Source organism: Taeniopygia guttata, chromosome 14, assembly GCF_048771995.1.
Source record: "Taeniopygia guttata chromosome 14, bTaeGut7.mat, whole genome shotgun sequence".
NCBI classification, from domain to species: Eukaryota; Metazoa; Chordata; class Aves; order Passeriformes; family Estrildidae; genus Taeniopygia; species Taeniopygia guttata.
The window spans coordinates 12,831,727-12,858,265 of NC_133039.1; the positions used below are offsets into that span (position 1 = coordinate 12,831,727).

General features: G+C 40.7%; 1 protein-coding gene across 5 annotated transcripts in view; it reads right to left on the reverse strand.

The window, feature by feature from the left end:
- The window catches only part of RBFOX1 (RNA binding fox-1 homolog 1), a 1,140,648-nt gene that overhangs the window by 853,843 nt on the left and 260,266 nt on the right, over positions 1–26,539 (reverse strand). For all 5 annotated transcript variants that reach the window (XM_030284820.4, XM_030284819.4, XM_030284817.4 and 2 more), the window contains exon 3: positions 16,037–16,069. In XM_030284820.4, the coding sequence (XP_030140680.1) occupies positions 16,037–16,069 (33 nt within the window). The remainder of the gene's footprint in view (positions 1–16,036; positions 16,070–26,539) is intronic.

Below are 26,539 nucleotides of genomic sequence, written 5' to 3' on the forward strand. Positions count from 1 at the left end.
CAGCAAAGTTCTGGCTTGTCTAAAACTGGGATTTTGCTGCCCTCATCAGTTTACAGCCCTTGAAATTACCTGGCTTGCTTGTGCCTGAAGCTAACCCTCAAGATGAGCTTCCCCAAAGGTGTTGTAGCTCATTAAAAACTGCACTGAACAGTTGGCTGTGGATCTAGGAGAAGTGGCCTTGCTGCATGATTAAGAAAAGTAAAATAAACTGCTGGAAACTGTATAGTCACTAATGAACCTCCTTTGAAAAGTCAGAGGTTAAACACAAATGTCAACAACAGGATTGCAAGCTGTCCTCAGTTTCATCAGTGAAATGGTCACTGCAGGCTACAGACTCCAAAGATAAATATTTAGAGTAAAAATAGAAAGGTCAGCCCAGAGAGATGCAGACTTTGCAAAGCCAATTAAATAAAACCCTCAGGATAGATTGTATAGTGATGATATCCCAGTGCAGTCCTGTGTTAAATCAGATCAATACAGGAATGCACTTAAAACTGATTTTGAGAGCTCCAAGCAATACACAATAGGGTAAGTTGCCTCTGAACACAGTGAAAAGCAGATACTTCAAGTGAGCATGACAGAACAATGATCTGAATTTTACAGTGTTAAAAACTCCCTGTCCTAGCAAGCAGCAATATATTTCTATTAAAATTAACAGTGTTCCCTCACTGGCACAGGGAAGTTGATACAAGAGGTCAAAATCAGTTAATTACTGAAAAGATGTGTTCATGGATATGCCAGGGCCTAAAGAGATGTTTCGTTCTCCCACTGGCATGTAGGAACTTGATTATTGTCAGACAAAGCCCAGCAGATGATCTATTCCTCACAGACTATTCTTTTAAATACTTTGGGTGCAAAATAGACCAAAACAAGCTTCATAGTTTGGATTTTTCTTGGAAATGAGCTAGCCTAGTTAGGGAACTGCTTAAAAGCAGATGGTGTCTGGCGTGAAGGGGTGATGCCGACGAGCTTTGTACGTATGACACAAGGATGTGTCATGTGCAGGGGAAATCTCCTCCATCCCATCAGAAATTCCATTAAATGAGGGATCATAAATATCTGCTGCACTTTTAACCATGTGCATAGCACAAAGAATTATGTCCCACTGCACCTCTCAGCTTCTGAGACCTTCAAAGTTGGAATATTCCAGAGCAAGCTGAACATTCGCCCTCAACTCATCAAGTTATCAACACCACACTGCCTGCTCTGGATCAACAGGATTTCAGTGAAAAGTCCTTCCCTAATCCTCCTCTTTGAAAGGAAAATATCTATGCATTTAAAACATCATCTGCCTGGTTCCTTCACTCATCAGAAGAGCTTATCTGCAGTCCTAGACAAGTGAGAACATTCCAAGTTATGTGTGAAAAGCAAATGGGGAAAAGAAGAGTGATAAATTTGACAGTGGTCAATATGTTCAAAAGTTTGAATGAAAATCTGAATGGTGTAAAGATAAAACACACCCTAATTATGTAGTGAGCCAATACAGTTTTCCTAGTGCTTTGATCTATTTACTATTTTACATTCATAATTTAAAAGTGCCTACTAATGCATTTACCTGAGATGTGCTATGATCACTCAGGTAATAAAGCTGCTTATTCTCATCTATACAGCTAAAACAACTTGTTTTCCTTATTTTAAGGCAGAAGAATACAAAATTTGCAATGATTTTTATGAAAAAGTATGATTTGACTAAAAAAAACCCAAACAGCTCTAAAAGAAAATGTACAATTAGAAACCTCTCTCTGCTATCTGTTTACAGAGTAGGCTTCAAGTCACTGAACTGAAAACCCAACTAATTTTGGTCTTAGATACAAAAAAAAGTTTTTAAAGCCTAAATGAAAAAGGAAGTCCATAGACCAGATTATATATATGGTCAGCTTCTGTTGTTATGTCTTTGAAAGGCCTCAGCTTCAAGGTCTGCTTAGTTACTCATTCATCCAATTTTGAATTATTAAACGTGTTTTTTACTTTTCACAAATTTCCTCTACTCTACCCACCTCGCTTTTTTGTGAGAACTGAGGGAAGAATTGAGCTTGGCATTTTGGTAGGCTCCCATTGCCAGCTCAGGAGAAGCATGGATCAGCCATACCCAATTTATAGAATCTAAAAACTCTACTAAAATACACACAGAAAGTCACAGTGACTTGAAAGATCACTTTCTTCTTCCACAGTGAAATCCCACAGAGACTTGAGTAGAAAAACCCAACAATTGTGTTTGAGAAACAGAGCTGAAGCAGGAGAGGGTTATCCAGGATGGATAAGCAGAGCTTTTCTTCATTAGTAATACAGAAAAAAAGGTGGACAACCTAAAAATAGCCTGAATGGCTGCCACAGAAATTTTTCACTACTCTATTGGTGGTGGAGGAAAACAAAAAAAGAAATCTCAATTTTTGACTACTTGGGGAGATTTTCCAAGACAAAAGACTTTTTTGCACTCTTATCCAGCACCTCCCAGGTGCCAAAGAAATTGTAAACAAGACTAATAATGAGAGGGAAATCGCTTCAGTGCAAAGTGGTATTCTGGAGGAAAAGGATTTCTCGAGTTCTTATTTCTTCCCCCAAGCAACAGCTCATTCTTACCTGGGCCATGATCTCCAGGGAAAGCTGTGATTGCAGCACTGATAAAACATCAGAAACAAATAATTAAAGCACCTCACATACAAATCTCTTATTCTCCAAGCGAAACAGAGAATGTTGGGGAATGACCACGATGAAGAGAAGCAGACTCATTTTTAAAGAAATTCTTTCCATGTCATTCCCTGCCAGTGCCATCATTAACCTGGGCATGTTGGTATTTGCTTTTGTATACTGCCCATCCTTTACCCTGCCAGTGCCTTTTTCCACAGGCTGCTAGAGCCTCTGTGCCCCCAGAAATGCCACCCAAAGTGCCATCAAATTCCAAACCCTCTCTTGTGCGCTGTGCAGCAGCTGGCAGCCCTACAAGCACACAAGGATTTTTTTTCTTTCCCCCAAGAAGACAAACACCAGCAAATTGAATTACTGTGCTAACAGGAGCAAATAAAATTTATTTAGAAAAAGAATGCATAGTGAGATTATCTAATTAAAATTATTCAGATTGCTTTGCACTGCCAGCATTTTGAAGAAGGATAGCAGGTAGTACAGTATCTAGTCCCTGTGAATTTATTAGTGTTGAGCTTTAACCCTACAACTGTCAGCTCTGATTGGAAAAATTATGTTCAAGGTTTTGTAGCAAGAAGTGATTAAGTGCATTTACAAAGTGAGGACATCCGTTCCCAAGCTGCCTAACATCAATTAAAGGAGGCCAAATTAAATCGATGTTCTAATTCTACAAAATTAATGGTAACTTTTTTTTAATAGATGTAACAACATTTCCCTGAGGTCCTGTAATAAATTCTTATCACAGCAACTCATGTAGAAAGTAAATGGTTACCTATCCATGAAAATGCCATGTTTAAAACCAGTTATGGGAATGATGACAATGAGGTTCCTAATGGTTCCAGTATTCTTCCAGGCATTTTATACTTGATTTAATGTTTGAGAGTTCTTTACTTTTAAACATGAGGAAAGCATGAAGGAAAAAACATTCTTTTTTATTATGGAAGTATTAAATTTTTTTGCATTAGTTCATTTTAAATAGAGCATTCCCCTAAACTCATGGGATCAGGAGATAATTAAGGTTACTTGTAATTACTTTTAATCAAATTGCAATTATATGCCTTCACTTTAAATCATTCTGTAAAAGAGGGATTTTTAAATTTGTTTTGGGGAGTGGTTTATTTGTTTGTTTGTGGTTTTAAGTGTTGGGTGACATAAACCAAACACTTCAATTCTCCATATCATCATTCCTGCTCAGGAGATGAAGAGGCTGGAGATATCTGAGATGCAGTTTTGTAACCTGGATGCTGAGGCGAAGGCACCTGCTCCGTGTGGCAGAGTGACACTGCCTGTGGGTGATAAGGAATTAGACACCCACCACCCATGGGAGAGGCAGCTGAATTTTTGGCTCTTATGGTTACTAAACTTTCATATTCTCTCTGCCATAATGCTCTTATAACTATTAGAAAAGACACATTTGACTACTCTCTATGGCTCCTTTAATTTAGTATTTAAAGCATTAAGTTAAAAGCCATACACCAAAATTTCTGATAGTTACAGCCACATTCAGGAATATTTGTCACTGCCATTAACTCTTCTCCTTCTGGAGGATTTTGCCTAAAAGACTGTGCTGATCAGAACCATAATGGAGCATATTATCTATATTACAATGAATAAAGCATTATTAAAAGCTTAACAGAAACAGGATTCAATTACTCTGCCTGTTTGGTTCAGCTTTCTGTTTATGTAAGTCTAGGCCTTAACCTGCCCTGGGCTTCTCTTCTGGAAAGTACCACCAGGATTCAATGGCATTCTCATGTCCAGGCAAGACAAACTAAACTGATGAACATGGCTCAGCTCTTGAACACTGATTTTATAAATTCAGCACGTTGGTATTGATTTAAAATGCGGTTTTGTAACAGGTTTCATAGTGATGCTTCAAAATTCATTAAACACCACAGATATTTCCTCCTAGAACATTATTTTGGTCCCCTGACAATCGGTGGCTTTACCAACATGTAATCATCTATGTTTATCTGGAGATGCCCTTGTGTTATTTGTCAGAATAAATCATCTAGAGCTCAAACATAATGCTGTTTTCATTATCATGTTTTCAGAAGTCCTGCTGAATGTGAGGAGCTGTTCAGCTGGGAGCTGCTTTGCCTCCCCAGAGAAGTTACAGCAAAAGACATTCACTAAATCCAGAGCAGGAAAGAAATTCTTGAGTTATGTTTGAAGTGTAAAAATGTAAAGTCTGCACAAAAATGTAATCGAATTTAAAAGATTGAACTCTTTGAGCTTCTCTAGATGGTTTAGATCTACTCTGAATTCTTCAAATCCTACTCAGGACAATATTCACAATGTTATTAGGGAACAAAGGACACTAAGGAAGAAGGAAATGAGATACAACAAGGAGAGCAATTTTCAAACCAACTGCTGTGAGTTACTCTGTTATAGAAACCCGTAAAGATGATTCTGAAAACTTTAGTCTGGTCCCAAAATCATCAACTCCCAATCCAACAGACAATATCCTTTCATTAGAACACTTTAGTAATTCAGCAAATAATTCATCATATGCCAACAATTCATTATAAAGTGAATAAACCAACTCCACCCTGCAAGTCATTGAAAACTCTTTATCAGACCAGAAACTGAAATCATGTTTCAATGGCAAAGAAATGTGAAACTGCTGGGGGAAAAGGTGCCTTAACAAACAACTATACACCCCAGGCTGCCTCTGCCATCTGCTGTTTCCTAAGGTGGAAAATGCAGATCTTCCCAAAGCAAAGGGGCCTTCCCCTACAACATTATGACCTCTGAGAAAACTCAAACAAAGGAAATATTTTGCTTTGTCATTGTTTAGTAAGGAATGACACACTCACCAGAAGGCTGACTGGCATCAAGCACCCACTTATTTCAGACTGCTCCTTTTTACAGACTGTTCCAATCCAGGTGGACTTAATTGGTCATTTAGTTAATACATTTCACCTGACGGGCTAATTAACAAGACTTCTTTCTTATAAACAATCTTTGAGAATAACAAGAAAACAGAGAGTAGGAAAAACAACACTTGCAGGTTGTTTTCTGTAATAAGCTATCATTATTTAGCTTCAACTCCCTCAAGTCCCCCGGGCCAATTCTGGGAAAACCTATCTGACTTTCTCACTCTTGACCAGGCTGCCACATCCACACAGCTCTGCCTTGTTGATCCTTCCTCAGAGTTGCCATTCCTGAGGAGGAGGAAGGCTCTGTTTCACCCACTACTCCTCAGCTCCACACTTTCCTCCAGCACTCCAGAATCTCTCTCAGTTCTACTCCTCTGTTTTCTCCTCTGCAATGCTGGGCAGCAGCTTCGCTCTTTTTTCCTCCCTGAAGCAGCTCCACCAGCACAGGCACTGCTGTTCACCTTCCCAGAATGCAGCTGATGCAAAGCAGAAGGCTGAGAACAATTCTGCTTTTTCTCTTCCCCTATTACAGCAACATGAACATTTCTCCAAGCAACCACAGCAGTTTTGAATCACCTCAAACCCTTCCCAGGTTTGTACAGAACACATTTCCTAAGCATGTTTGGTGGCTGCTGAAGATGAATGGGAAAGCAAAATATTTTAGTACTTCAGTCAAAAGAATAAACCAAACACACACTGCCCCCAAACACCCCCTCGTAATTCTGGATATTTACCTTTGCAGTGAGTGTTGCTGCTAAGAAAATTGTTTTTTAAATGTACAGTGAGAATGGGCAGCAGCAGCCTTCTAGAACTTCCTAATAAAGTCCCAACCCAAAATGCTGCTTGGCTCACAATTCCTTTATCTGTGAATAGGTGTTACCTATGAACATCTGTTTTTATAAACACATTATTTCCCCTAAACATAAACCCCTCATGCTCTCTAAGTGCTGCATCAATGTGTTCGTACTGATGGAAACATTTCCCTTTGTCCTGCCCTGGAGTTTATGGTTTATTTGCTCCAAACTCCTCACATTTCATTCAGAAACTTTTCCCAAAATATCTCTTTTGCCCATTTTGGGCTCAATGTTAAGCAGCAGTACAGGGTTTAATTAATAAGAAATCCAATTTTTTCTGCATTTTCACATATAAATTAAAGCTGTGGAGCTAAATATCTGATGGAAAGATATCTGGTTTTGACCAGAGACTGCAGTTCCCAGGCTGACAGCTTTTTCTATTTATAAGTGACCTGTGGGACTGATTATTAAGAATTTAAACTCCTCCTTCTCCCCCTCAGCTTCTGCCACCTCCTACCTAAACTGAGATCACATTCACTGCTCCTAAACCTGGCACAGTTCCATTAAGGCCCAGCTCCATTAAAGTTTATGAAGCTCTGCCAATTTCCATGGCAGAGAATTTGGCCTGTGGTTTGTTTAAAGGTTATAAGCCTTGCCTGCAAATACTACAATTCCATGTGGAATTCAGCTACTCTTTAATTTTCACAGCTGCCCATGTCAGCCAAAAGGTCTTGTCTTCAGACTCTCAGTGAATCTGAACAATGAAATTGTTAAACACCTTCCAGTATCCTTACAGGCTCTTAAACAAGAAATTTTTATCATATTAATTTACATTGTACTTAAGAAATCTAATCTTTTGCCCTTGCTGCTGTAAATCTTTCTTCCAAACCAAGAGAAAAAAATCCTTTCATTTCCACCAATTACAGAAATAAAATAAAAGGCAGAAGTTTATTCACTCTACTTTTTACTAACAGAAGTCTCAGTATAGGTTTTCAGTGTAAGAACTGAGTAACAACCTGCACTCCTGCTAACCTGATTTACAATAATTAGTCAAAGGAACGAGAATAGTCCCCAAACAAATTTCACTAGGCCTGAGGATGGAAGAAAACCTTGGTAAGAATCAGAAAGAAGTTACTTTGAAATATCTGGCTCCTTATTTTAAACGCGTAATGGTGAATATTAATGTACTTTCAGCTAAAACTTCCTTTTGATGCTTTTCTCTAAGTACACTTCTTTTGTTAACAATGTACTTCATAAACATGACAATTGTTGCCCATGATTTTTCCCAGCACACAGCCAAAGAATACATCTCATTTTAATGGGAAGAACATGCAAAGGCCTTCAGAATGTTAGTCCTTGCAGAAGGAAGAGATTTATCTTCAAACAAAGATCTACTTATATATGTTTATGACAGCTGAGGAATTTATCTGCAATTCTTTTTGCCTGTGGTGTGCCACATTGCTATTTTCCCCATAGCAGCATGCAAGAAGCAAACTAAGATGTCATATACATAATACAGAGATAAAAAATGACCCTATTTCCATGTCCATGTGATAAATGGAATGAAAGTTCAGTGAGCACATATTTGCACATTAATTGAACTGCATGATTCTGTCCTGTTCAATCAAGTCACTACTCTGTGTACCACAGGAAATTTTTCCCCAAGAACCATTAAAGCAACTTTATTGCTTAAACACATACACATTTTTACCTATTTATCTTCCTGCCTTGCCAAGATAAAAGAAAAAAGTTACCTCTGCGTATTCCCATGATTGAAAACACATACACAGGAATTCATATATTAGTGCATCCCATCACTGTAATGAGAATCTGAGCTAAGCGTTGCTGCTCACTGTACTAATCAGAGAACAAAGGTATTTGATCAACTTTCTTCACCTATAAATACTTAGGAGACATTTGGGCTTTGAGAATATTAAGTTTTCCCTCAGAAATCAAGTTTGCTTTAGCTGATTTAATCATCAAGATCAATATGGCCCATCTAGAGCTGTGACAGTGTGATACTCTTGAAATCCACAAGTGAGGACTGACAAAAGTGTGATTAATACAGCACCTCTAAAACCTTCATCAAAGCACATCCAGATTCTCCCACAGGCAGTGAAAACTTAGAGCATTCAGCAAGAGGATGTGGAAGGAAAGTAAGAAACAGAATCAATAAACAAAGTGCACTTTCAAGTCAATACCAACCCTTTAGTGAGACAAGTCTATATTCACTGTTGCACTTTACTGAAACACATTTTGGAGACATGTCCATGAAATGTGTGTGTTTATGTATCTACATACACAGAAAAGGCATGCAGGATGCTTCACAGCTGTCATTTTTAAATCTCATTTTCTTCAGAAGTCTCCTAGGAGTCCTGCCCAAACAGATTTGGGCAGGGTGGGGAGTTGCTGTGGGGATGCAACCTTTAGATCCTTGCGGGAGAATTCCAGTTTCAGCCTTGGGGGTTGAATTCTCCTTGGGGGAGAATTATAGTTGCAGCTCCAAAGAGGCATTTCAGGGCTGGGGAGGTCTGGGTACACCTCCCCTGCAGGAGCTCACTCTGCACAGTGCAGTGACACCCAGCACAGCACCAGCCTTGGCTCCCCCTGGCCCATGAACAGCCTTGGAGCCACCACCAAAGGGACTGGGTGAGAATCTTTGGGTGAGAGAAGGACAAAAGAGAAGCCTGTGGAAACCTCACAAAGCAGACCTCAAAAGAATGACAAGAGGCTCAAAAAAAAAAAAAGCCAACAAAAACCACCCAACCAAACAAAACCAAACAAATAAGAAAAAAAAATATTTTAAAAAACAAACAAAATGAACAAACAAGAAAAAATATTAAAAAAAACCAAACCAACCAACAAAAACAAAAACCAAACAAAAACCAAAACCAAAAACCAAAACAAAACCAAGCAAACAAAGCCCCCAAACCCCAAGCCCAGTTGAAAGGCTGTTTGCAGAGATAGAGACTTTCTTGGGAAAGTAAATGGAGGTAACTGAATTAGTCCATAGACCATTTTTCATACATATATTTAAAAAACATATCTCGAGTCTAAAGCCTGAGTAGGCAACAGAGTCTCAGCTACCAGAGGCACACATAAAAACTTGGATGGTATCACAGCCATAAAGATTTCAGTCAACAAATATTCTGTCCTTGTTTTTGATGCCTGTCCCAGGAGCACCATGACACACCCGGGCACACCTCAGGCTCTGCTGGGACACCTCAAAAAGCACCTTTTTGAAAGCCTACAGGAGTCAAACTTTTGTCACTTGAACTGAGTAAAGGTAATTTATGTGTCCAAGTCCCTGCCAAACTGGATGACAATTAAAGCCTAGTACTTATTTAAAGAAATACAAAATGAAAGCTCTAGTTCCAATCATATATATATTATAAATGGTCTTTTTAATAATATATAAGCAGAAAATTAGACAACTGGTTGTGTTCAAACTGATGTATTGCATGATTCAATCTATCTGGGGGTTTATGAAAGTTTGTAATTTCCATTTATTATCTTTTTTTGAACTACTTACTCTTCAGTGGTAGAAGCTTCTGCTTCCATGAGTAAAGTAGTCCCCAAACCATAAATTATATCCTACAGTTTTGACATCATTTATTTTCATACCATTATACATGCCAACCTTTTGACTACTCAAGATCAAAAGAGTTGCTCTCCAGGCTCATATTTCACTATAGCTCTCATATTTTATGCAGCAAATTAGGTTTTACAGTAGCAGCTACAGCAAGACTGTCTCTCACACTGCACAACTTAAAATTACTGCACAGGATTTCAGAGGGAAGGATCACAATGCTAGAAATTCATGCTTGAGTTAAAAATGGATGAAAACTTTGTATAATTCTTCTCCATCCATTTGGTGTAGTCCTTTTACATCTATATGTAGCTAATGTGGTTAAATCTCAAAACTGTAAAAGTAAGCCTTTGGTAATAAAAGTTGGAGGGGAATCCATCAGATCCTGATGAAGGCAGTTATTTGGTGTGTGCAGGGGGGGCTGCACCCCAGGCACATCCCAGGGTCACCCTCAGGCACACACTGCCACGAATTTCCTTCCTGCCACGTTTGCAATGTCCATATTAACTTGTCAGGATAATTGCTCCAGCTGGGAGCTCCCATCACTGCCAATCAAGGGTTTATTGGGGATCTGAAGACACAGAAGGTGCTCAGCAGGATTTGTATGGGACACTGAGTTACCAGAGACACCTTTCACTGGGAGTTCAGACCCTTAATCAGCTTGCATGATTGAAAAATACTTTTTAGTGGAAATTACTGAAGGCTCGACATCAAAATCTCAAATTCTGCACAATTACAACTGTTCAGTTCTAAAAGCTTGGAAATTAAAAATACTTTTAGTTTATAAGTCTTGATTTTAAACTTGAAATTATAAATATTCTTAGTTATATTATGCAGAATTATGGCACCATTGCAATTATCTTTTTAAGAAAAAGCACTGGTACCTATTTATACACAATTTGTGACAGCTTGATTTAGCCAAATCTAAAAGGATTTCAACAGACCAAGCAAAAATTACAATCTTACTCCAATAATTATCCTTTTGATAAATTCTGAAGTCCCACTACAAACTACAGAGATTTTAAATGCCTTAAAATAATCAAAATTATGTCTATAAGGAAAGCTTTATGCTATACTCCTATAGATATGTAGTTTCTTTACAAAGCTAATATTTTCTTTCTGTAAATACATTAAAGATAGGAACTTTAAAAAATACTAATAGCAAATTCTTTATTAGTCATCCCGATTGATCACTCCATGCCTCAATCCACTTGGAGAGAAAAGGGAATAAAGGGCTGAATAAGATTAATAATGCACAGTTTCAAACAAATGCTGTGGCTGATGCAAAGTATTGATGCATCAGAACAGGGAGAAGCTGTAATCCACTCACTCATCCTGAAAAACAACCTGAAAATAGAAATGGAAATGTCTGCTGTCCTGAGCACACACATCCCCTGCAGTGATGGCACACGAGGTCCTTGCATGCTAAGTGTGCTGGGGAGAATAAAGTAGGGCAGGGAGGGAGGGAGGAGGAATGACATGTTTTTATCTGCCGTGGGGCTTTAGAACAGCACCTGCAATTTACCCTGACAGCATCCAACCAAGCATTCATCTCTCCCCAGATAAAGTTCCCACTGATATCATAGTTTTCCCATAGAAATCAATCAGACAGCCAACAGGATTTAAAAATTCCTCATGAGCTAGCAGAAAGAATTATAAGTCTAGCAGGAACAGAGCACACTGCAAAGCATCCAACCAGTCACCGTAGGACAATATTGGTAGAGCCATATTTCCTGAGCAGGCTCTGCTATCTGTTTACACACATCCCACTGACTGCTTTTCCAAAAGGAAATAGTTCACCTTGGCATCAGAGGCAGGCAGCAGAAGCAGCTATGGTCCTGCTGGCAGGGAGACCCCAGCTCTGCTGCTGCCTTACCACAAGATTCCTTCATTTCTCTTGTTCTGCATCACCTGCAGAGTGTGTCAGACACTGGACAGAGTGTGCAACATGGCCTGATGGGCTGGGATTGCACCTGGAGCCTCCAGGAGCAGTGCAAGCAGACAATAATATCAGCCAGCACAAACCCTTCACAGGATTCACAGAATCACTGGGTTGGGAGAGACCTTCAAGATCATCGAGTCCAACCCAGCCCCAACACCTCAACTAAACCCTGGCACCCAGTGCCACATCCAAGCTTTGTGAAACACACCCAGGGATGGTGACTCCACCACCTCCCCCGGCAGACCATTCCAGAACTTTATCATCCTTTCCGTAAAAAACTTCTTCCTAATATCCAACCTACATTTCCCTTGGCACAGCTTGAGACCGTGTCCTCTGGTTCTGTCAGTGCTGCCTGGAGACAGAGCCCAGCCCCACCTGAGCACAGCTAAATTTCAGGAGCTGTGGAGAGTGATAAGGTCACCTCTGAGTCTCCTTATCTCCAGGTGAGCACCCCCAGCTCCCTCACACACCCTCCATGGTGCTTTCAGACCGTGTCTGCCAGGGACACCCTGCACGGGCGCTGCTCACATCGCTCATGCAAACGCCTTTCCTGCACACTGACAGGGTTTTTCGTACACTTTGTACAAATCAAAAACAAGTGAAATTGCCTGTCCTGCCAGTGGATTCCCCTCCTCTCTCCACCCCACCCAGGGAGCAGCGGAGGGTGGATTAAGGGAATCCACGAGCTGACTTTTTCTGAACACGCTGCCCCCCAGGCCTGACCAGCCCTCCCACACCAGGGACCTGGGGGGGTTAACAGTGACATTTCCTGGTCAGCAAAGACCTGATGGATCATCGGATAAATCAGTCACACTTTTGTTATCATTAGAGCCACATTCTCCTTATTATTCTGAGGTTTCCTGTAAACTCTGATTTAGTAACCTCCTTGGGCTTTGAGCTGATTTTGATTCCATTTTATTGAGACATATTGGCATCCTTTTCTTTATGAGAGTAAAAAATAGGCTGCTTTGACATTCCTCCCATTAAAGCAGGCAGAGAGCTAACACACAGTTATGCTGAACTTGTATTTCAATCAGGCATGACCTCTCACTTCTCACAAGAAGGCCTTGAACTTCACTGTATCATTTATTCAAATATTGCAGAGGAAAAGAGGAATCACAACAAGCTTTCTCTGTTCTATTTTCATAACACCATTTGTTTCAGAAAAAGGAAAAGAAATTATGCTTTGCCTAACATAAAGATCATTTATTCTCACTGCTAATTAGAAGGAACACTCTGGAAAGTCAAATAGTTTGCTGAATGAGACATCTTTTCATAGGGAAAAACACATACAAAAAACAATAAAAGGACTAGATGCAATATACCTGTAATATTTAAAGGTAGCAGAATGGAAAAAAAGGCATTCCTCAAACTGTTGTTCCAGCAAATTACATGAAAAATGATTTTATTTTGTGTTATGGGAATTGCTACAGCGGACAGCTGTATTTGAGACATCTCAGGCCCACTTTGTAATAGTATTAACAGAATCTGTTATGGGTTTGAACAAGAAACTAGGGTAAGCTGTGACAAAATCTTTGTGTTTGACTACCTATGCATGAGTTATTCCTTTTTAAGATGCCTCTAACTTGCATATTTACAAGACTATGACCCTAACAGACACGGTGTGGGCAGATTTGGCAATTATTTTTGGAAGGCTTTGCTGCCTACAGCTTTGACTCTGTCACTATTTGTTGTCCCTTTGTGTTAAAAGATGGAAGGAAGGTCCTGGGATCACTTGACAGCTTCTTCTAGATGTTCTCATCTCTGTAGTGCTATGTGGTAACCAGCATTTAGAAAAAACCCAGCTGGTTTGTACCTTCCTAAAACATTCAGTAGCTGCACAAACACGCTAAGTTTTCATCCAGACTTCATACAAAATTTAGTAAGGGAACACAGCAGTGTCACCTAAGAACAAAGAAAAAGGAATAAACAAATTTCAAGACTACTCAGATCACCAGTTCAAGAGCAACCAAGTAGAGGCTCTGATAAAAGATTTTAGAAAACAAACCTAAGTGTTTTCTTTATCCAAAAGCAGATCAGAGAGCTTCCACATAAGCACTCCAGCAGCAAACAAGGGAGGGGCGTTAATGAGACAAGACCTGACACAAAGGTAAGCCAGAGCAAGAGGATTTGGGGATGTATCTTTCTCAGAACTGATCCTGAAGATCCAAAGGTAAAGCAAAATCAAATCAAATCGGCCAAAACACAGGGCCACTATTCTCAAGCTGAGGAAATGTCCTGTGTGTCTTATCATCCCTACAGTCATCCAAGGCCTCAAAACTCCACCAGAACTGTAGTGCTCTGCCCGTGTGGCTTTCAGGAAGAAATTTTGGGAAGTTTGCCATTATGTCAAAGGAACGGTTTCCTGAGCTGAAAATTAATCAACCAGTTCTGCATGCCTGTTATCCTTTTATTTGCTGTTTTATGTGAGTTACTCCACTGAACTCAGACTATTTCCAAACAACATTAATGCCCTGATTAAGGACAATATTTAATTACCCTCTACCGCCAACCAGGATTTTCCCTGTATTGGAGAACTTTGGCAATCCTTCTGAGTACTTTCATGAATGGGAGAAACATCACCCAACCCAAACCTCTCACACACAGATCTGTGCCTACAAAGTCAGCAGGCCCACAGGTGGGGCACAAACCTCAGCTGGTGAGCTCTTAAAAAACAACCAAATGTGTTAACTCGAGGTTTTGGAATCAACAGAGTACCAACAAGCAAATCAATTGAACTGGCCAATGCAGAAACTTGCAATATTCCCAGAATTTTACACACACAAGAGAAAAAAGTACATGAGAACATATGACAAATAAATGAGATAACAGACTGTATATAAGGCAGCAGAGTCAATAGTAGTACCCACACAGTGACAAATCTCAGCCCCCAAAATCCCATTAAAAACAAGAAATTCAAAATTACTATTAATGGGCTCTTGTTAGAACAGCACCAAACATTTGAACAGTGCAACAGTGAAAAAAACAGATACAAATCCTACTCCTGAAACTCCCTGAGACAAGCCAAGTATGCAATTGAATCAGACCAGCTAAATTGAACACTGATATTACAGTTTCAATCTAAATAAAAATGAACGATCTCATTCTTTTGCAGTATGCAAGTGAACTCATGTTCTTATTCTTTAAATTAACTAGCACGGTTTATCTATTCTCTTTAATAATGCAATTTAATTTACCAAAGGTTCATATTAAAAATTTATCCAGCAGTTAGAGTCACCTACAGATTTTTTTCAGAGTTATACATGAGCTTTGGAGCACAACACAAATTCCCTGCTGTGAGTCCGAGAAGGGTTTCATAGGGGAACACTCTGAGCTTCCAATTGATGTTATAAATAAATGACTCAGGCACTGGGCACCAAATTAAAATATCTGCCAGTTATTACGAGTGCAGTGACTTGTTCAGGACAGGCAGATGCAGTCAAACATGTTTGTGCTCACAAAGGACTCCTTCTGCTTTAGCAGTCGGTTATTCCAAACGTACTCCAATAATCAGGATATTTTCACCTCTAAGAACACCTTCAGACCATTCAGAAATACTCACACATCAAGAGGAAAGCTGACAAAATAAATGTGAGCCCAAAAGGATCAAGCTAACCTGCAGCAATGTCAAGCACCTGACGTGCGACACCGCCGATGGCACTCCAGAATTCAATGAGAGCTCGGCACAAAATCCAACTGCTCTTTCATGCTCCAGCCTGTTCCAGCAGCTCGTGGCATATGGTACAAGAAGAGCAAGGCAGAGCAGGTGTGGAGGTGACAGAACACGTGCCAACCCCCAGAACCACCTCTGCAGCAGGTACAAGCCTGCTTGGCTGAGGAGCAAAGCAGAAAAATGGAAGGGCACAGGGCAAGGTCAGCTTGCATCTTCTGGGGGTGGGAAATAAAACACACACTGAACAAACCTCTGAATTGTGTGCTTTTGGTGCCATGGAAACCTTCAGAAAGACATGCACAATGGCAAAACTTTCTTAGAAGGGCTTTATGAGCTTATATATTGTTAGACCATGACCAGATTTCCAAAGATTGGCTTGTTAAGCACTAGAAGCAGCAGAAATGCCATCCTGAAGTAACTTAAACTTTCACCCCAAAATTGTAAGCAAGCTGGCCCCTCTATCAGCAGCACAGACAGCTATTTAACATTCCACCAGTACAAGACAGAATTTCCTACCTCAGCTTTGCTGGCATCCAGCGATGTCAAAACCTGAAAATTACAGGAAAAATGCATTAGTATTGATCCAACAAAACAGGAGTGGGATTAATTGGCTTTTGAGGTGACTGACATCAATTGGTTCTGATGGCTTGAGGGAACAGAACTGAAGAGAACTGTCTTTCACACTGAGACTATTCATCTCTCATGCACATCAGAAGGCAAAAGCAGGGATACATTAAAGCAGTAAAATTCAGGAATATTGGGTAAAAATCCAAGAAATACACCAAAAGAGAACTGGGAAAATATGTTTCTCTTTTTACTATTTTTATTTTGTTGATGATGAGCAATGCAACCATAAGCTTTCCAACCCAGACACAATTCCCAGGATACACTGAAAAGAGTTCAGCTCCACAGAGGAAGAAGCAACACAGTCTGAAGGCCACGTCCTATGTGGAGTGTAACAAAAAAAGGAAGTTTTGCCTGATCTTTCTCACTGGGGACAGTCTGTTGGGCACAGGTGCCCGGGGTTTGGACACCTGGGAGCTCCAGGGCTGACTTCCAGCAGCCAAAGCTGCCCTGAAGCACAAACATCACTGAGTTCTCTGTCCCTCCAGGGTCACACTGAGCTCAGTTCAGGTCAGTGTCTAACACCACGGAGACACAAAGTCAACTGCTATGAAAAACTGCACAAAACCCACTGCTGGCAGTACAGAGAAATTCATCATCTATCCTAAAGCAGCTTAAACATCTTAAGACACATATACACTGCTATAGGTCAAACAACAGACACGAAGTTAATAAGCTCATATTAGACTCTGAAGGCTGTTTAACCATGTTGTAAGACAAAAAATCTTTGTTAGAACTTTATGTCACAATATTGTCACCACTGTACTAGGTTGAAAAGCCTTTAATAATCTCCTCACAAATTTCAGACTGACACCCAGCTATAATTCTGTCTCCTGGAGAATAGATCTTCCTTTATATTGGTGTTAATCATCACTTCTAAAGGACATGACCAGTTCTCCCAAGCTCCAAGGAGCAGGAGGAGGAGTGCCCAGCCATGACCCTGGCTGAGGGAAGGCGGAGGAGAGCAGTTTATTGAACAGAGCTCAGCCTGCACAGCAGAGGAGACAATTTATGTGCAGAGCTGCTGTTCAATGGAAGACATCTGTGGTTTCATCAAAAACTTATTTCAAAGGAATTTTGGAATGGAAATGAACTCCTGTTACATCACAACACGGCACCTGCAATCACAAACAGTTATTTAATTTAACCTGATTCAAACCCAGGTTCAGCTCTATTTGAAATGTGTATTTTTGTCACTAATGGGATTTTTGAAGCTGTTCAAGAATTTCTCTCACACGAGCACAACTGACCTTATTTAAATTCTATTTATTTACAAACAACCTATCACCTGTTTTGTTGTTGCTGTTAATCCTCTTCATCAATATTTTTTAGTGTTACCAGTTATTTTTCCTTTCCAGAATAAACCGTACAAAAACCCATCCCATCCATTCCCTGCTGGCATTCCCTTTGGTCACTCTGGTACCATCCCCTCACAAAAAAGTCTTTCTACTAATAGACTCATAGAGTTACACTCCACTTCTATTAATTTAATTACATCTTTCTTGGAGGCAAATGACTAAAAGCACGTATTGTAGAGGATATATCAAAAACCTGTCTTAAACCACCAGAATTTGGAGTGGAGCTTCCTGAAGCTGCCATAAATCCTGCTCTAAACCCTCTGTCAAAGGTGCCTATCTTCTCCCTCTATCAGCTTTGCAAAAAATGTGAATAGAACTGCACAATGTGACTATTCCAGCCAGGACTCACTAATGCAAATGCAAGGCAATTACTTTTCTATTTAAATAATTCACCTTACATGTCCAAAGACCGTATTTCTCTTTTATATTTTTGTACCTTCCTGGTGCTTTGCAGTCACCTGACCACTGGACACATTATGTCCCCATCTTTCTTCTCCAAGTTATCGTCTGATAAAAACCTGCTCAGCAGTTGAATTCCAGTTAGTTCTTAGAATCATGACCTTTTCCTTGGTATTACTAACATTAATTCACTTTTATTTCAGTCTGCAAGCCCATCCATCTCTTCCTGGATAACACAGTCTGTGTTAGCAATTCATCCCAGCTTTACATTTTTATCAAATTCCATTAGCACATTCTTAGGCCGAGCATACTAATGAAAAATTATCAAACAAAATGACAAATAACACAGTGACACTGCTAAGAGGAGCTTTGTGTCGAGCAGTGCAGCAGCAGCAGCTGACCCTGGTACAGCAGGTCAGGGTGCCAGGCTTTCACACCAGAGTTCTGCTGAAATGCTGCAGCAGCCCGAGCCACACAGCTGAGAGAACATCTGCACCCAGGCTGGACACAGGGACACAAACATAACCTGAGTTATTCTGGGAACTCCAGAGGGATTGGGATCTTTGATAGTATACTCACCACTACACCAATGGAGACAAAGATGGAGTGTTTCTACTTAAAATAATGGCATTCCTCAAGCTAATGTTTAATTAATAAACAGCAAACAACATTCATTTAATATTATGGGTCAAATAACACTCATTAAATTAATGGGCTGACTATTGTTAGTCAGTGAAGACCTGACAATTATCTAAAAGTTTAACAGTGATTTTTATTTAAGTTTGTGTCTTAACGCAGTGAATTATCATTCTATCTGTGTGACTGATTTCTTCCTCCCCCTCACTTCTACCCCCGTTCCTGAAACTTGTAATTTCTAGCCCAGCACCTGTGTCTCCTGTCACGTTTGAGGAGCAGTGAATGAAGACATGGGAGCAGTGTAATGGGTATGACAAAGAATTGCAGTTCCAAGCCATCCTTTGCTGATGCTTTTGAGAAAGTGGCTGTGTGTCACAGTGTGATCACTCAATTAAATCCTCTGAGAAGGCACTGCCATCTCTCCAGCTCCTTAAGCAGAGCTAAGATCTGCAGCCAAGCCACAGGTGCAGCAGGGCCCAAACACCCCCAAAAATCCCATTGGGAACCCCAACAACCCCATTGGAACAGCCAAAATAACCCAAAAAAATCCACAAAAAAAAAAAAAAAAAAACCACAAAAATCCTGAAAAATCAAAAAAAAAATCCTCAAAAAAAAAATCCAACACAATTTTTAAAAAATCTTAAAAAAATTCCCAAAAATCTTGAAAAAAAATCCCAGAAATAGCCAAAAAAAATCCTAAAAAATTCCTCAATATAGCACAAAAAATACTAAAAAAAATCCCCAAAAAACCCCAAAATGACACAAAGCAAATTTATTCACCCCCACCCCAGGCAATCCTGGGTCAGGAAGCACCTGGAGAGATGTGTCCATGATAAAATAATTAATCCAGAAGGTGGGAGTGGGCTGAGCAGAGAGCTGGGCTGAGACAAGGTGTGTCACCATGAGCTGACCTCAGTCCCCTTTGCAGATCACCTCCTGCAATAATCCACTGCTCTGCCCTGTGATTTCTGTGAGGGATCATCATTTCCTCTCTCCTGCTGTTCACCCCGTGACATTTTATGCCCACAGCAATCTCACCAGGAGGAATTACGGCTCAGGTGGGGGATCCTTGTCTCTCTCTCACCATAATCCCCCTGTGACATAACAAAACCCTGGGTTTATGTCACTTTCCCAAGCAAGATGCAATTTATTCTTCCGGTGCTACCAGCTAGACATGCTTGACAGAAAACATCTTTTAAAAATGGCTTTTTTCTATTCCTGGGACTTGTACTCAATGCAGAACTTCCCATTCTACATGAGGAATCCTGCAAATGCTGACAAAAACATAGACATGGTGATAAAAGTGCAGAAATAAGTAAAGTCTTTTAAACTATCTTTACTGCTTTTAGCATTTAGGATGGTCTCATCTTGAGATGCATGCATAGTTCCTCTCTCCAGAATGAGCAGAGGACAGTATTTGCTATTCTAAATCAGGAAGCAAATAGCTGCTCTTTGTTACATATCTCAAGACAACACCTTATCAGAAAGAATTAAAGGAAACCTTCTTGAACAAAGAAAGCTCATCAAACATAATACTTAGTATCAATTTTGTATTAAAAGTACAAGAAATTCCCTGTGTTAAAGCTCAAAGAAAAAAAAAAAAAAGAGGAAAAAAATTGCAAGGTACATGTTTTGAGCCATGATTCTCATCTATTCTGTACCTGAAGATGAGTAATAATTTTACTGAATTCTCCCAATTTACACATGTATGAAGCCCTTTTTCTGGCACTGATTTTTCTAAGAAAGGCATTTTCTGAATTTTTTAACCTTCTCACTTCAATCTGAATCTTGAACATTTAAAAAAATAAAACCAGTTTTTTATCTTTAATATCTTTCCCCCTTCCCAGGTTCCTATGGAAAGAGAGAGAGGATTGAAAAAAAATGAGGCCAGGACTAGGAAAAACCATGCTGCAAATAAACATTTAAAATAAGCTAAAAAAACCCAATCATTGGCAGTTTGAACTTTAGAATATTTGGAATATCAGGCATAGAGGATTTTAAACATAAAGAAAAGATACAAACCTAGAATTAGTGTTAATGGAATTGGAATTGTTAATGCCAAGACAGAATTAATTTTATTTATTTTTTAGACACAAAATATCTGACAGACAGTCCTGGAGACAAACACCTCCATTGCCTAACTACTCTTGAACCTGCTGCAGTAACACCCTGCAAGGGAACTCAGCAAGATTTGCACTGCTGAGATCAGGGGCAGAGGCTTGACAAGGTCTCATGGATGTCCTGGCATTTATCTGAACAAATGGGAAATTCTACCTTTAAAATTTGTCTCACTGAGCTCAGGCAGGATTAAAAAAATCACAATTTGATAAGCACAGTGCTGCAACCTTTTATTAAATTGGGAATCCACCTGTGGGTTGGGAGGGATGGGAGACTGATTGCCCACTGGCTTCTTCCAGCTTTTGTCAGCCTGGAGCTGTCACCAGCCTGGCTCCTCAGGGTTCAGAGCAGATTTCTGATTGTGGCTCCCAGTCCAGGCCACTGAGTAGAACCTGAGCTCTGGGAGCTGTTTCATGGCAGTGTCCTGAGCTGTAAGATGTGTCTGGGGGTGTGCATTCTATCACCATCTGTCAGAGATGGGGCATTATCTGCTGTTCATTGGGCAGTTTTCTTTATCCCTCCCACAGCCAATCCTCCCTCCAGGAGATCTCTTCTGTTCATGGGCCATTAATTATTAATTATCTTCTGTCCATGGCCACTGAGTGTCCCTGCATGGCTGAGAAAATTCCATCATCCATGGGGAGATGCTCTGCCCAGGGGAGGAGCCGAGCATTCCTACCTGGATACAATCTGAGCTTTTGGGACACCACAGCAGCCTTTGCCCACTGCATTCCCAGAGGAGCAGCTTTGTTCCCACTGCATTCCCAGAGGAGCAGCTTTCTTCCCCACTGCATTCCCAGAGGAGCAGCTTTCTTCCCCACTGCATTCCCAGAGGAGCAGCTTTCTTCCCCACTGCATTCCCAGAGGAGCAGCTTTCTTCCCACTGCATTCCCAGAGAAGCAACTTTCTTCCCCACTGCATTCCCAGAGGAGCAGCTTTCTTCCCCACTGCATTCCCAGAGGAGCCCAGGCCCATCTCCCCCAGCCCTGGAGCTCCAGAGGAAAACTCCCCCCTTGTGCAGGATCCTGCTCCAGCAGAAGCACAGCTGGCACTGCAGGAGGGCTGAGCCACCCTGGGATGGGACTGCTGCCACCTCCCTGACCCACAGGATGCCAGAGCCTGTTCTGACTCTGGCAGTGTTGTTTTGTATTACTGCATTTTTATTTTTATTTTCTCCCCTAATAAAGAACTGTTATTCCTATTCCCATATCTTTGACTGAGAGCCCCTGAATTTCAAAATTACAATAATTCACAGGGAGGGGGTTTACATTTTCCTTTTCAGGGGAGGCTCCTGCTTTCCTTAGCAGACACCTGTCTGTTCAAACCAAGACAGACGGGGTGCAAAGAAACCAGCCCTGTGCTGAAACGTGTTCTTCACTAGCTCTGACTCCATGATGTGAACAATTACCTATAATCTCACTGCTTTGCTGTGATAAACAACAGCAGGGGAACAGGAGAAAGAAAAAAGATAACACCAAACCAACCAACAAGCCTTTAGGAATATTACAATGTACTGTCTGGCACTTTTAGTGTTGACAAAATTAGAAAAATAAGCCAAACCATATTGTAATATTTCACTTCCTAAAGCACCGGGCCTTTGAAACATGGAATTCTAATGCATCTTGCCAAATTTAGTGAAGTAATCATGATAAATATAGCTATAAATCTAAATTGTTCTTTAAATGTATTTAAATCTCCCTATCAAAAGCATAGAAAAATATGCATGCAAGAGAGCTCACCTTCTTGCTAAAGCAATTCTTGCTCATTCATCAGTTTCCATTCACGCCCTTCTTGATTTCTAAAAGCAATTCTGTACAGTAAAGCCAAATTAACTTTTACATCCCCACTCCTACCTAAGACTACCAAGAAGCCCTATATGACCCTTTATAAACCTGATCCTTGATGGTCACCAAAGCTCCTGAGTGTCAGGAAGGTGGGACTTGACCCAAAAATGTTAACTCATCACAGCTGGGCTTTTTCATTTGTGTTCTTACCCTTGTTCTGACTAATGCTCAAATAAAGTTCTAAACTAAAACTATTTTTCTTAATTAACACCCTGGATATTCTTTTAAAACTGTCTGTGAAGGATTTAAGGGGTTTATTTATAGCAACTCCTCTTTTGACAATATAAAAAAGATAGTCAAACAGACTTTCTAGAAAAGAAAACTCTCAGATGGATTTTTGCCTGGGACATGAAAATGAACACCTACATTTTTAAAAAACAATTTTAAATTTTTAAAAACAAAGTCCTGGGCCCCACAGAAGCTGTGAGAGTAAAAGCTGCTCTTCAGTACTTGCCCCTGAAAGCACAAGTGATAAATTCCTGGGGTATCCTGCAGGATCAGCTCCCTGGGACTTCCACAAGGCTAAAAAAAACAACCTATGGCTGTTACACATAAGTGCCCAGTAAAAAAATCCAATCTATTAAAGGCATACATGAATGGAATATGCTGAAGGGAGAACAGGGGGAATCAAGACTCCTATTTCATAGATATGTATCTTTAATTAAATTTTGCTCAGTTTATTTACTGCTATGGATAACAGCATTAGGTTACTTCAAATTTATGTTAACTCAGTAAGTCTACAGGCAATGACTTCAGCAGTTGGTGAAAAATATATCTGCTCTTAACTACATCCTAGTAGTATTTGTGATGCTTAATTAATGCTGTTTAAGGTCTTTAATTTAAATGGGCTCAATAAATCAATCTGCAAAATGTGGAGTAGTTATCATGGATAGTTCACTTAATGTATGAAGTCTCAGTCATAATATCTTTTTAAAAATTTCTGTAGTATAACCAAATAAACTCTCTAAAATAAATAAATAAAAGGAAAACAAACCCTGAAACACTTGTTCTAACTAACTAATACTATGATTTTCATGAAAGATTCTGTCTATTTGCGTGCCTGGTACAAAACAGTTGGAGAACAACATGGTTGTGTCTTTGAAACTGGAACTCACTTTTACAAAGCAAACTGACCTGCCCAGAACTTGTCAATTGGCTCCTCTTTAATACAGGGAATAAATTTCAATACTCTTATAATGAGGTAATAAGAGAAAACATCAATACACAACAAGTTAGGCACAAAAAATACACAGGTTTTGTATGCAATAATAGGTATGATCTTTCTTTGCTGTCCTCTTAAAAGTAAACTAAACCTACTTTATCCATGCCTTTAGCAAAATATCCACATGCACTGCTGCCTATGATAATTTTGGCCATTTCTAGAAGTCAGCAAAAGCAGGATTTCACACTTATTAGATGGTAGAAATTCATGCTCCAGAATGCAACTGCAAAAAACTAAATCTGAAATTCAATGTAAACAAAGCATTTTGAAGTAAACTGTTGAGCCACTACAGCTTTTCTGTGGTAAAAATGACATTAATGGTCCCTGCTTAATTCAGCAAAGAAAAAAACATCAACTGGAATATAAATATAAACAAAAAGATCTCTGGTGATTTTTTTTTTTTCACGTGTCAATAATTTTGCAAGGCAAGCGGACAGAGTGAAAAGGCAGCAATGAAACAATTCCCTCACCACACTCAGCAGCACTATCCATTTCACCCAGGAGCAATAAACTCACATTTTTCGGGATGCCCACATAATGCCAGAATAATATAAAAATAGATGATGAAGCAAAAATGAGCTAGATTTAGCCCCGGTGTCCCGTAGTAAGTGCTGTAATTGCACAGCCAGCTCATTACAGAGAGCCAGTCCCCTGAGCCTCCCCTGGCCCACTTAAGCGACAGTAATAGAAAGCAGCTGTGTGAGGACATCAGGTCAGCACAATCATTAGCCCCGAAAATTGCATCCCCATCCTTCCTGTGCAGCAGCCAGGCGTTCACACAGCATCAGCCTCCCAAACACCGGGTCAGAGGGGCACCAACTCCACCCAGGAGCTGCATTAGCAGAGACCTCCAGCCCCAGCAGCGCTCACTCCTGCAAACCTGCAGCGCTGTGGTGAATTTGGGCTGCTGCCCTGTGCCCCGTGCCCCTGCCCTGGGGTGCTGAGCAGAGCAGGGGCAGTGCCCATGGCAGGGGACACCCTGGACATTTGGCTGCTGTCACCTTTGTCGGGGAACAGGAGCTGGGAACTGGCACTGCCAGAGCTGAGACATCTCCCAGCTCTGCCCAGGTCATGCTGATGCCCTGAAGTGGCCACCTGGAACAGAGGCTGGATAAGATTAAGAGAATAAAAGCAGATATTTATTAAAGGCTTCCAACAGATGCACCTTGGGCAGTCAGGAGCCTCCCAGAGGCTGCAGCCAGGATGGACAATGGACACGAGTTTTTCACACAGTCATGAGTTTGGTCCATTGACACATCAGGGGTTAATCCTCCAATTACAGCTTCAGCTAATGAAGTCATTTATACTCAGTTTGCTCTCCCCCAGCTCACTTTTGTTTGTACTTTTTGGGGCCTGAGACAGTGAGGTGTCCTTGAGTTTCAGGCCTAGAGAGGAATTTTGTCTGAATAAAACAGGAGAACAGTGGCTGACAGGCCATGGAGTTTTAGGGCTGTACACCAAAGCTCTACAGGATCTGAAAAATATAAAAGCCAAATCCTAAGGCATCAACAGGAAGGTGATGCTGCCAGCAGCCACCACCATCAACAGGACATCCTAACCCCTGTAAAATCTCCTCTGTTCTTTATTAAGCACTCAGATAACCCAAACTGGACAAGATCTCTCACAGGGAGTTATTTCGATGCCATGGGCTTAGCACTGGGTTGGCATCTCCCAGGTGCCAATGAACATATTGGTTTTAAGGGACATCTGGCAAAGTAAACTGGATTTCTGACTGACAAACATCCACTTTACAACCATAGAAGCCACACCAACCTTTCACAAAGTAGAAATCTTCCATGCATTTTCCTGGAAAAGTGTGGAGTTTCTCCCATGAGTAGGGATGCCTACTCCATGGTTACTACGCTGGGGTTAAGTGAGGGAATCTGTACATTATCATTATTTTGGTGGTAACTTACATTCAACTCCTAATCCATACCATTTCTTTTGCCAGCTTTAATATAAGTACCTTGACATCGTGCACTGTTTTATGATGTTCTAATCATCTTTTTTTTTTTTAGTTTTATGCCATATAGGAAGTAATTTTGATTAAGATCTTCCATCTGTTATCTTTTGTCTGTTCATTTGTCTTAATAAATAATTCATTTTTATACAAATATATCTGATTTGCCATCATTAGAGCTTGTGGGACAAAGCAATTCAATTATACCTCTATAACTGCCTTAAATTTAAACTGTTGCCAAACCCGAGGCTAAGGAAGGATTTACCTTCATTTAAACCCGTTCTGGGAAGGAGTTTAAATGCACAAAGGGTTCTCTCTGTGCCTGATGCTCAGGGTAGCTCAGAGTCCCACACGTGTGGGGAGCAGCCCTGGCAGGAGCTGGGCAGCCAGACTGGCCAGTGTGGTGGCCCAGGGTGTTCCACTCCCCAAGAGCCACCCCAGGGCCACTAGCCATGGGCAACAGTGGCCTCTGAGCCCTGCCACCATCTCTAGGCAGCAGAGATCCCCTCCCAGATAAATCCTTTTAAGAACACAACGTGCCCCTGGGTTCAGCAGCTCCCGGTTCTCACGGGGGTGTTTGGAGCTGGGGTGGCTGTGAGGGACAGCAATGGGACCACACACAAAGTGTGGGCCAGGTCCTGAAGTGACAGGCACAGGCAGGGCTCTGTTGTCCCCAGGGCCAGGGGCTGAAGGTCTGGCCTGGTACAATCACAAACTCCCACATCCCAGGGGCACACGTTCCTCCTTCATCATTTCTCCATCTGTGCTGGAGGCCGTGAGGCACAGAAATGAAGACAGAGCTCTTTGCCAGCGTTCCCATGCTGTTTTCTGATTAAAACACAGCCTGTGAAGTCAGCC